This window comes from Rhinolophus ferrumequinum, chromosome 2 (assembly GCF_004115265.2).
Source record: "Rhinolophus ferrumequinum isolate MPI-CBG mRhiFer1 chromosome 2, mRhiFer1_v1.p, whole genome shotgun sequence".
Lineage (NCBI taxonomy): Eukaryota > Metazoa > Chordata > Mammalia > Chiroptera > Rhinolophidae > Rhinolophus > Rhinolophus ferrumequinum.
Genome location: NC_046285.1, coordinates 23732425 through 23745996, shown reverse-complemented (window position 1 = coordinate 23745996; position 13572 = coordinate 23732425). Strand labels below are relative to the sequence as shown.

General features: G+C 33.0%; 1 protein-coding gene across 1 annotated transcript in view; it reads right to left on the bottom strand.

Moving 5' to 3' along the window:
* EPHA3 (EPH receptor A3) overlaps positions 1-13572 on the bottom strand; it is a 356361-nt gene that overhangs the window by 237135 nt on the left and 105654 nt on the right. Inside the window, 1 exon segment of the mRNA XM_033092431.1 lies at positions 6534-7194. Within this exon segment, the coding sequence (XP_032948322.1) occupies positions 6534-7194 (661 nt within the window).

The window sequence follows — 13572 nt, the reverse complement described above, 5'->3', positions numbered from 1 at the left end:
ATCCAAATTAGAAATGAAGAAGTTAAATTGTCACTTTCTGTAGATGACATGATTCTGTATATAGAAACAATGAAGACTCCACCAAAAATCTATTAGAAACAATAAACAAATACTGTAAAGTGGCAGAATACAAAATCAATGTACAAAAATCCATTGTCTTCCAATATACTAATAATAAAATTTCAGGTAAAGAAATAAAGAAAATAAATCCATTTGCAATTGCAACTAGAAGAATAAAATACCTAGGAATAAACTTAACAAAATATACGAAGGATCTATATACTGAAAAATATAAGACATCATTCAAAGAAATTAAAGAAGACACCGAGAAATGAAAAGATATTTTGTGTACATGGATTGGAAGAATCAACATAGTTAAAATGACCATATTACCCAAAACAATATTCAGATTTAATGTAATCCCCATCAAAATGCCAATGGCATTTTTAAGGAAATAGAACAAAAAAATAATCAGATCTGTATGGAATCACAAATGACCCTTAAGAACTAAAGCAACCCTAAGGAAAAAAGAACAAGGCAGAAGGTATCAGACTCCTTGGCTTCAAATTATACTTCAAAGTGACAATAATCAAACAGCATGGTATTAGCAGAAAAACAGAAATACTAACCAATGGAATAGAATTGAGAACACAGAAATAAACCCACATACATATGGACAGATAATTTTTGACAAATGTGCCAAAAACATACGATGGAGAATAGAAAGCCTCTGAAATAAATGGTGCTGGGAAAATTGGAAAACCACATACTAAATAATGAAACTAGACTGCTATTTCTTACCATATATCAAAATTAACTCAAATTAGATCAAAGACCTAAACATAAAACCTGACACAGTAAATTGAATAGATGAAAGCATAGGTACTAATCTTATGGAGCTCAGATTCAGAGAGGATTTTATGAATTTGACCTCAAATACAAGGGCAGTAGAAGCAAAAATAAATTAATGGGACTACGTCAAACTAAAAAGCTTCTGCACAGCAAAAGAAACCATCAACAAAACAAAGATGCAACCAACTGAATGGGAGAAGATATTTGCAAATGATGCCTCAGATAATGGGGCAATATCTCAAATATATAAAGAACTCGTGCAACTCAACAGCAAAATGTCCAATTAAAAAAATGGACAGAGGACCTGAACAGACACTTCTCTGAAGAAGACAGAGAAATGGGCAACAGATCTATGTAAAAATGCTTAACTTCAATAGCTCTTAGGGAAATGCAAATCAAATCCACAATGAGATACCACCTCACACTTATTGGAATGGCTTTTATCAACAAGGCAAGTAATAACAAGTGTTGGAGAGGTTATGGAGAAAAAGGAACCCTCATACACTGCTGGTGGGAAATAAATTTGTACAGTCACTATGGAAAACAGTTGAGGTTTCTTTAAAAACTAAGAATTGAATTACCATACAATCCAGCAATCCCTCTTCTAGGTATCTACCCCAAAATTCTGAAAACATTTATCTGTAAAGATATAAGTACCCCTGTGTTCACTGCAGCATTATTCATGGTGGTCAAAACATAGAAACAACCAAAGTGTCCTTCGATAGATGACTATATACAATGGAATATTACTCGGCCATAAGAAAAGATGAAATACTGCCATTTGTGACAACATGGATGGATCTTGAGATTATCATCCTAAGCGAGTAAATCAGACAGAAGTCTAGCACCATGTGACTTCACACATCTAAATCTGAAATGAACAAGTCAAAGAAACAAAACAAAAACTCATCGATGCAGGTAACAGTGTAGTGGTTAACAGAAAGTGAGCGGGTTGTAGGGGTGGTAGAAGAGGGAAAAGGGGGTCAAACATATGGTGAAGGAAGGAGAACTGACTCTGGGTGGTGAGCACACAATGCGATATAAGAGTATAGATGATGTATTATAGAAGGGTACACTTGAAACTTACATAATTTTACTAAACAATGTCAGCCAGTAAATCTAATATAGAGAAATATATTATACTTATATGTATTCTTATCAAACAGAGATTGTCACATTGTCATCAGTTAGTAACTGTCCCAAGTGTTCATCTAGAGTGGAATAGATAATTCAAAATATTTCATTACTAAAGACAAAAGAACCTAGTTATGTAGATGCCTAGAAATGTAGATTCTCAATAAGGCCTTCCTGTGGAACAAACACAGAATTCTAATGGGACTTGTACACATATTGAGATTTTGAGATAATGATTCAATAAACAAATGATAAATCTCACTTTCTGAAATGTGTAAGCTGTGGAATGTAGTTAGCCCTTTCTCTCTGCTACAAAAGTTTCAAGATTGCCACTGGGATACGAAAGGCAATTTGGGGAATGTAATCAATAATGTTGTAAAGATTTTGTGGGGTAGCCAATGGACACTTGTCTCATTAGGGAGACCACCTCAGGGATGATGCCTGATCACTGCACTGTACACCTGAAGCTGTGGTTGAACAATAATGAATGTCAACTACAATTATATATATATATATATATATATATATATATATATATATATATATATAATTGTATATATATAAAATATATAATTATATATATATATATTTTTTTTTTTTTACAAGAAGCGGAGTACAGCATTAGGAATAGAGACAGTGGAAATGTAATGGCTGTGTGCAATGTCAGAGGGATAGTGGATGGGGGAGGGGGGTTGTCACTGTGTGAGGGATATAAATGATAAATGTCTACCTATCACATTGCTTTGTGCACCTGAAAATAATGAAAAAATGTTTAAAAAAAGTTTCTACACACAACAGTGCCAAGTCGAAAACTCAATTCAAAAGAGCATCGTTATTAATAACAATTTCCATTATTAATTTTGAAATACTCAAAATTAATTTATCCTTCCCATCCATTACCAACATACCTTTGTACCCCTGGTATAAGATTTATTGGTCTGTCTTGCAATAAAATTATTAATTTATGTATCTGTCTTTCATGTTAGATTGTGAGCTCCTTGAAGGTAGATAGAATGACTTAATCACCTGTTTCCTCTGTTTCTGTTTCTCTGTTTCCTCTATTATTTTGTATTAATAGATGGTAAAAAACACTTATTAAATTTAACTTTCTAGACTTTTTTGCATATCTAAGATGCTAGACTTTTTTGCATATCTAAGGTGCTACATATCCAAATTTTATTAGATATCACCAGGCTAAACCTAATCTTCCCACAATAGGGCAGTTTGGCTAGCAATTCTCTCTTAAAAATATAGAAACCTAAAGATCTGGGAAATAAACTGAAATAGATAAACCTTGTATTAACAGATTCTTGGTTACTTTGTGCTAACTCTCTGTAGCCCTACTCATCCTTTAATATACAGTGGCCCTATGGAATTTGTGCCATTGTAGGGTTTCCTGGTTTCTTTCACTGTTGCACTAAATCTAGGGAAACAACGTGGGTTGAGGTTATAGTTGCAGCCTTTGGAATTAGACTGACTGATTTCGGACCTAAACTCGAACATTCACTCACTAAGGAACTTAAGGCAAGATATTTAACCTATCAAAGCTTTGTTTTCATTTTTAAAACAGAGATAATAGTATAGTAGGTACCTATAGGTTATTTTAAGGGATAAATGAGATAACTTATAATGAATACTTAGCAAATCAGCACAGTACCTGGAATCTAATAATGGCTTAATGAATGTTTAAAAATATCTTTGTATTTTTAATACAGTGCTTGGAATGAAGTAGGGACTCCTCAAATATTTGTTGAAATAAAGTGAATGGGTCTTGTTTTCCTTTGTTTTAGGCAACTAAAAGCCCATGGGTGCTCACCATTGTGTTATAAAATTATCCTGATTTTATACTTTGACAGTTATAAAATCACAGACAGTTGCTGCCAAGTGATGTTTTTTATGTCTGGCTATATGTGCACTCCAAGTAGTGGGTATATCAAAGTATTGCTCTATCTTTTTATAAAACAGAGGTACCATAACAAGCAAGCAAATAAACAGAATAAAACTGGTCTCATGAAATACATAAGTTTATGTAGCTATCTTCTCATATGTGTCTTTTTTTTGCTATTACCATTCCTGTGTGTGCTGGAATTGAAGTACTGGTGATCAAACACTGATTTCTGAGTAACAGAAAGGTATCCTCACCAGCCTAAAAGCTTATTAAAAAACAACCAAAAATTAAAAATTAAAAAGGGAACCATAACAAACACCAGCACCATCACCACCACCAAGAGCAAAATTTGAAGCCTCAAGCAATTCTGGCCTACAGAATTACAGATACCAGTCTATAGAATTAATTGGTTGACTACTGGATTTTCAAGATGCACTAAACTGATCTATTACAACAAGTATCAGTTAAAATAAAATGGGTTTATACTTGGCAGGACATGTAATTCAGAACAAAATAGAATACCTGACTCACTGTCTAAAAACCTGAATACGCACATATTTGTTGATTATGAAAAGAGAGGAAACCAAAACTCACCTGACAATATCAGCAAATATCAAGATATAAGCATAAGAACATGATCCACATTCAAATTACGTTGCTAAAAGAAATCATCCCCCTTTTAAATTCTAAGCAAATCCCATTTCACATGCCATCTCTGATTCTATTAAAATTAATTTTATTGGTTTATTTTCAAGATATTTTCATAAAATAATTTGCTATTTAAGCATATGTATCTTTTATTCTAAAACTAATGTTTCTAAATGCTGAGAAAATCTATAATAATATAGCATTGCTATATCAAAGAGGTGCTTTTTGATGTCCTGCAACATAATAAACTACTAGATTCAAGGATGTAAAACTTTGACATAAATATTCTGTGTAGGAGTAATTTGACATGGAGTGCCACTGAATAGCATAGTAGTTACTTTAAAAACATAGATCAGTAAGTCAAACGTAGATCAGTAAGTCAAACGTAGATCAGTAAGTCAAGATGAAATTAGAAAAATAGTAGCAATTCTGAAATTATTGTGAACTTTCTGACTACAACTTAATACGACTCTTAAAAAAATTCTTCTAACTAAAGTTTGTCCTCAAGATAACATGTATAATGAGCTGATAATTTTAATGCTTTAATTATTTCTATTAACACTTTTATGTGATTGTCTTACCACACTGATACTTATTTTTCTATTTCTTATAACTTGAATAAAATATAAAGCATCATATAAAAATTATCTAAAATCCAAACATCTAATGATTAGATTTCTTGCCCAATGGAATATTTTATGAGATAGCTCTGCTTAAATTCATACATATTATTGACATGAAGACACATCTATTCTTTTCCTGGTGTGGATATCAGAGTCTGCTCCAGTAGGGATCAAATTAGAGGGGATAGACAATTTTTTAACTCCTTTTGAGCGAGGCCTTCATTATTTTATTTAAAATAAATCTCACAAATATCATATATCATAAATAACACCATATAATAAAATACAATTCAAAGTGGAATATGAAGACTTTTGAGACTTCTCTCAACTCATGTAATAAGCAAGTAGTGGCTAGTATGTTGTTTTAATTTTAGGATTTTCAAAATTATACTTAGTACCGTGTTTCCCCAAAAATAAGACCTAACCAGAAAATCAACCCTAGCATGATTTTTCAGGCTGACATCCCTTGAACATAAGTCCTAATGCATCTTTTGGAGCAAAAATTAATATAAAACCTAGTCTTATTTTTGGGGAAACATGGTAATAGTATTCTCAGGGTGCTTTCCAAGGATCTAAATAACATGAAAAAATATGAGGGTAGAATGTATCATTTACTCCCATTAAAATTATTTTTTCCTATAACCTGTGCCCACATTCAAAGACAAAATGCTATGTTCTGTTCAGATTGTTAGAAAGGTCAATTTAAAGTATACTAATTAAATATAAAGTATATTAATTTATATAATAAAGTACAAAGTATATTAATTTCTTCCACGTGGACTTGAGATTTACTGAATCGCCATAAGTAGCATATCAAACTCAATTCCTCTGGCAGATTGTAGTAGCAAACAAAGGTATTAAAACAGGTTAGATTCTAAAGACTAGGTACTTAAGTTTCCCTATGTATTTATACATTTTAAATTTTAATGTATATGAAAAGACTATAGTTTATAGCAATGAAGTACATACTGCAATAAGAGTGAAAAGCACACACCTAGTCAACACAGTATCTAATTCTTTTAGAATAAGATTATCTGAGTGCCCACGATGTTTCTTCCCTCCGCATAAAAAGGACAGAATTGCTTTTCTTTTCAGTTGATCTAGAGTTATACTACCATAGTCATTAAATAGCAGGGAACACTTAAAAATAGCATATGTAACACCTCTCGTGGGCTGTAGGCCAGCGCCACATAATCAAACATGTTAATATTTCTACAACAAACTATGAATAAACACAGCAAGTGGGATACATTTAAGCTATATATAGGCTGTTCAGTTTGAGGCACGTCTTGCTGCCAAGTGAGTTCAGGCTAACTTAATTTCTTTTAATCACTCTACGATAAACTCTTAGGTGAGAAGTACCACTAAAGAAAACAGAGACGACTTACCTTGGCACACAGAACCTCTCTCTTCATATCCAGCATCACAGGAGCACTTGCCAATAGGTACAAGCCATTCGCCTTCTGTACTGCAGTACATCCTGGGGGGGTCTTCCTCCTTGGAATTGTTAACACATGACCCTCGCACCTCAACCAAGGACTGGGAATCCATGGGTACGGTGTCTGGAAACATAGCCAGATTCTTCACTGTGAATGGGCACTTTTTGAAGTATACTCGCACAGACACCAAGGCAACACAAGCTCCAACATCTTGAAAAGCCAAGTAAAATCCCTTCTTGTTGACAGGACCTACTTCTCTAACCTCAGTGTTCAGTTTAAGAATACGGTCCCCGAGATCCATTTGAGTGAAACTTTCATCAGCTGCAATGGTGTCAATCTTTGTAAACTGATGCTCTCGGAACTTGACCCCGTGATCCTCATCAGACTCCATGTAGTACAGGTTGAAAGTCTCCTTGCAAGTTCCCAACACCAACGGAATGCTATTGCAGTCCCGTAGCGTGAACTTGAGCTCCACATAGATCTTCTGAGCTGAGTTCCTGGGGACCCAGTTTGTCCTCAGCCAATTATTCTGACTGTGGTCCATGACATTGCACACCTGGTAAGTCCTGATGGGCGTGTAATGTTCATCAACACCACTGATTTCTTCCCACTAAAGAATCAAAGGAAAAAAAATAAAAGTGAGAATTAATAACTTAAGTATAATGAATAATAGTGAATACAAGATTAGGGTGTCAATGGTATCACAGGAAATACAAAACAAATAAGCAGAAACTTTAGTGTTACTCATTATTGATGTGGAGCAACTCCATAACATTCTTTGTTTGTTTGTTTGTTTGTTTGTTTGTTTGTTTGCAAGCTTCTCTGAGTTCATTGACACAAAGTCATTAATAATTTAAATAAACATATTTGAACTGCAATGAAGTTTGTGGGAAATTTAGGAAAAATTTGCTTAGCAATTGATTGAACTTAGCCAAATATTCCAGTCAGGCATTTTCTATAACATTATAAAATGGTTTTGTTGTATATTTTTGGAATGCTTTTTTGCTTGTTTATTACTGAAAAATAGAATGAAAAAAATACCACTGCCTAAGTTCATCTTTATTAATCTTTTCCCAGTTTATGTCAGACTTTGGTAAAATCAATATAAATGGCAAGGCAAGGTGAAAGTATATGATGTCATTACCACATATCTTCAGGCATGACACTTTTTAATGTATTTAATCATTTCAAGGAATACATGTTGGGGAACTATGAAAGAAAATTTGAAATAAAAATATAAACATCCCCCCCAAAACAAACAAACAAAAAACCTAGTAGTTGTTCATGGAGAACAGAAGATATAAGTGTAATGAACATGTCAATTTTTAATATCTTTTACCCACATTAAATTTTACACAAGCACAAAATAAATGGCTATTTGGGTTGTTGTTGTTATAGCAGTTCGGGTTATCCTTATACACATGCTTTTATTGTAAAAACATTTAAAATATTTCAAGACTTTTTAGAACATTGAATCATTACTTCCCTTATCCTTAGAACAGGTTTTGAGAATCTCCTAACTTAGCATCAGATAGTTTGTGTTACTTACAATAATACAAATATTACACCATTGTTTCTAACCATTATTCCTGCATCTACACTTTTAACATGCCCAATTTTCCTTATTTCTTCCAGGAAAATACATCTTTAGACATGTCATTCTTTCTTTCTTTATTTTTTTCAATTACAGTTGACACTCAGTTATATTAGTTTCAGATGTACAGTATAGTGTCAGGATGTTTGTATAACTTACAAAGTGACACCCCTCCCCCCGCCCCAATGTCTAATACTGACCTGACATCATACATAGTTATTACAGTATTATTGACTATAGTCCTTATGATTTACTTTACATCCCCGTGACTATTTTGTAACTACCAATTTGTACTTTTTAATCCGTCCACCTTTTTCACCCAGTCCCCCAACTTCCTTCCTATCTGGCAACCATCAGTTTGTTTTCTATATAAATGAACAAATAAAACAGAAAACTAAAAACAAAACAAACAAAAAAATACCTCTTAGATACAGAGAACAAATGGTTCAAGAAATTTCATTCTTGAATTCAAAGTCTTCTAGAGCTCCCCATGATGTTTGTAATAACTTTCAAACTCTTTAGTTTGGCATTTGAATTTTTCCAAAAACTGTTTCTAACCTACATTTATATTTTTCTAAAAATATGAATTGAAGTTAGTGAATTGTGTTTTACTTATTCACATACTATGTTTTTTCGTCAATGTGAAGTGTTGTACTATTTTCAAAAGACATATTTGATCTTTTTTTGGTTTTTGTTATAACTGTAATTGGACTATTGTCTTCTCATTTTTATGCCTTCCATACCCTTGTCATGCTTCAGAAACTGTATTATATAACCCTTATTAAATTTATGTCATGATATGTGGTAAATTTAGTTTTGTTTCAACTCATTCGCTAAATTTTAGACCTCTTCATATCCTCCATACTATACAACACTAAACTTCACATTTTGGGAATGCATTAAATTATTTTCTCTTATAATACATGTAGGAATCATTCAAGGGAGTAACTAATATAAAGTTCTTATTAGATAATGTATTTTTATTTTGTAAATAAATAAATACAATCCTTGCGAAGCGCATTGGAAATGTGTTCCTACATTTTTCCGCATTAAGGGAATGGCAAGTTTTACATACTTTTAAACTAAATCGATGGCATCTAAGGTGTATTGATATTTTTTTTATTTATATTTATTAAAACCACATAGTAATTCCAATCTACAACTTCTAGTCACAAAATGAGGTAAAATGTTAATTTGTTAAATTGATGGTAACCACGAGCAAAGAAATATGGCATTTATTTGACCGTTGAACTTCATTAGAGAAAAAATAAATTATTTATATTAGGGTTTTTGAATTACCAATACCAATTTGTGGGTCCCCACCAGTGTGAAAAGCATAGTTTAAAAACTTCTTACTCTCCCACAATCCTAAAAACAAAGCAAAAACAAGTAACTAAAAAGCACTACTTATTTTAATAATCATGATGATTCAGGGTCTAGAATATAAGAAAGTCACATTTTTTCTGGAGGCAAAACTGCTTTTACTGCATTTTCACACCCAAGCTTCATTTAAGAAATACGTTTGGATTATGTTAGAAAACCCGAGACCTAATATAGAAGATATTTTTATACATTAATATAAGAAAAGAAAATATTCACACTGTTCTTAATAATCAGCAATATACCAGTTTCAAACATCCACTCTATGAACTTTTTAAGAAGAGAAGTGTACATGAGAATCTCAGTCATGAGGATTTTACATTGAGATGCCTATAATACGAAAGTCATATTCAAACTGAAATTATGTATAAGTTTTATATCAGGGAAAAAAAAGAAGAATAAACAAAGTTGGAGCTCCAAAAATCTGTAATGTTAAAAAAAATTAGTATTATGTGGAATCTCTCTATTATCATTACATTGGCATTGTAAAATACAGCGCTAATAAAAACTCTAGAGAATAAATGTTTTCTGTGGACATTTTACAGAAAGTTATATCATGGGCATCATTATTTAAAAATAAACCAATTGACTTAAAAACTTTTAGGTCAAGGTTTCCTTACAAGAATTTAAGTATAAAATGTGAGTTTGTACTTCAACTGATGAATCGATTGCAAATGTCTTCTGCTTTGTGTGAACAGCATTTTACTGGACATCAAACAGAGATAGATTATGTAGAGATTTTTGTAATTTGATGTAAAATATGATTTTGATTATGGAGCTCTCAACTGTAGTTTAACATTTTTCCTCTTGATGCTAATTCAGCAAGCTATCACAAGTCCTTGAATGCAGAGGTATAAATTGCAAGATAATGCAAAGAGCACCACAATGCTTTGTACATAAAAGGTTGGAGAGAGTAATTATCACTTCATTAATTTGTGATGAAGACCAAATTGCCTGTAAGGGATGTGACTTGCCATCTCGGACCACTTGCAAAAACAAGTCTCTAACTATAGCATTTACTGAGGACTGAAGACAGTAGAAATAAAATCCCTAAATGAGCATTTTCACAACAGCCCAGCAGCAAAAGCAAAAACCATTAATGAAAGCTGCTGCTGTAAAGCTTACACTTTATAAATTTAAAAAAATGCCCATATTGACCCCATCTTCCTACTTCAAGAACTAATGTGTAATGTTCATAAATTATGAGAGATGCTATATTGCCATAGTAATTGTCGCAAGGAACATTCAGAAAAATAAAACGATGACATAGAATTGATGGCATATAGATTTGGGTGGTTCAAAGGATCTTTCTCCTGATAGTCCTAATTTCTTGTGGGGGAAAAAAGGGACCACATACTAAACTGACAAGCTCAAAGGACGCCAGCATGGCAGGCCCTACAAACTCAGAGACCGAAATTAACTTCAAAGGATAGTCTTAACATAAAAATGTCTAACTAAAAGCTGGTCATGGCGGTTAGTCACATCCTACTGTGTTTCCCCGAAAATAAGACCTAGCTGGACAATCAGCTCTAATACGTCTTTTGTAGCAAAAACTAATGTAAGACCTGGTATTATATTATATTATATTATATTATATTATATTATATTATATTATATTACATTATATTATACCCGATCTTAGTAAAATAAAATCGTGTCTTATATTACCTTAAGTGAGCCTGTCTATTGTCTTTTTGCATCTAAATTAACATACCCTTGGAATGTTAGCGTAATCCCTTTTTCTGGATCCCTCAGGGCACACCCACCACACCAGAGCACCAGACCACAGAACCCCTCATTGTTATCTTGTTTCCCAAATACCATCTCTATCTATGTGCTGTAAATGTTAATTATTAACTATCATGTACTCATCAAAGAAAAAGGAGAACGTATCTCTCCACTTATTTTTGTATCCAATCTAAGATTTTCCTGCTTTACTTTCTCCTGCCCCCTTAATCTACTACCAATGTATTTCATGTAATTCTCCTTATGTCTCCTCCATTGATTCTAATGTATAAAATAAGCTGCAAAACTGTCATTCTCTGGAGCATTTTCTCATCTGTTGAAATTTTGCTTCCCAGTAATTGTCGTCAATTTGGCTCATACAAACTCATTAAAGTTCTCTACAGGCTTAGACATTTCTTATGTCGACATCCTAAAGAAAATCTCTGCAAGATGTATCCAACAGTAATGTTGTCTTCAGCAGAAGGGAATACAGAACTAGGAAGAGGTCATATTCTTTCTAAAGCTCAAATTCTCCCAAATCAACAATTCTGATATCTAGCTTGGGTCCCTGATTCTTACTCCTAGTGTTTATTATTAGAACATAGAAGCCAGAACTGAGTACCTTTTTTTTCTTTCCAGATTATACATTTGGAAAACATACATTCAGACTCCCTCTCTCAAACAAAGTCATTCTGAAATCCATGCCCAGTACCATAGTCACAGCGAACCTCTCCATCATCAAAACATGGTGTAGAATACAAAGGAGACTCTTAATTTATACTTTCTAGATAGCAGTTTCATCTCATTGATACAAACACATATTTTTTGGGAAAATATATATTTTTAATAATTAATCAGAATTTAACCTAATAACTATCATTCTGATAAACCTCAATTATAGTAATTAAAGATTTTTACTTATTGCTGATATTAGTCTCTTGGATACATTTTTAGCTACCTGCTTATAGGAAGTAAGGAGAAAAATGTTTGCTTTTTTTTTTCTTAAGGAGGGAGAACGCATAATACATTTAGTGCATAGGCTAACATGACTTGGGAAATATTAAGAAAATGAGAGAAAATAACTTCATGATTTATCTGATAAGACAAAACCAATTTCTTAGAAATTTACAGATAAAATAAAAATGATCACCAATATTCTTATTTTACAACATCGCATTTACATTTAAATGGTTAATAAGGAACTCGTATTTCTGCACTTTACAAAATGCTAATGATTAATCTTGCAGTTGACGCTTATGATTTTAAGCTGGTTCATGCTACTCTTTCCCCATTCAAATTTCTCACTCCCATGTTTTTTTTCTCTTTGTACACACCCATAGTCATTTCAAAAATCAGTGTTCATCTTAGAAATATTTGAACATTTATCATCCATCAGCATTTTAAGCATTGAGATGCATAATTAATTACAGTAAGGGTGTTACTGGCAAGTATCAGGCACAGATATATTTACAAAAAACATTATGTTTCCATTTATTAATAAAGACATTTTCTTAGCACATTCCCTCTCTCAAAAGTATACAATACAGATATAAATTTATATGTGTGTGTATGTAATTCTAAGAGTATATTATATAAAAAGTTAGAGTAAAATAAAACAGTTGAGAGGAATAGAATCGTTTGGTTTTGGGGTTTTTGTTGTTGTTGATGCTGATTTTTGGTCAAATCAGAGAATTACATTAGTCACCAGGGAATCAAGAAGAGAGAAAATGGGAATTTGATGTTGGAAAGCCAGAGTTTAAAAATAGAAATGCACAGAAGGGGCCTGCCTGGGATGGTACGGCCAGTAATCTTAATAGTAATAACCACTATCTATTCCCCCCACCCACCTTTAAACCCCTAAGTGTTTAGAAGAAATTTGATAATGGTATTAGAACTGCCTTACTGAATATAGGGAGGGCAGCTTCCCAGTTTGGGGAAAGTATACTGAAAAGAGCTGAAAAATCTGGAAAGTGCTGAAAAGACCAGAGATTATTAATGAGGAAAGCCAAAAACTGATTTCAGAGAGTGAAAGCAAGAGTTAGAACTAGAATGCTGTAACAACCCTGTTTAGAATTCTCCGGGATATTCGGCAGTCCAAGGTACTTTCTGTAAGACACGGGTTATGAAAGGCATTGTCTCCAGAAAGCAGGAAGGGGTGGGGGTCCTTGGGTCCCTTCTAAGTCTCTGCCTTGGATTCTCTGGCTTTACCCAGAACCTCATGCTCACAAATGTGTCCATCTTCATTCTCAGCACCTCTCAGTTCCTTAAACACCTAGACAGAGACAAGAA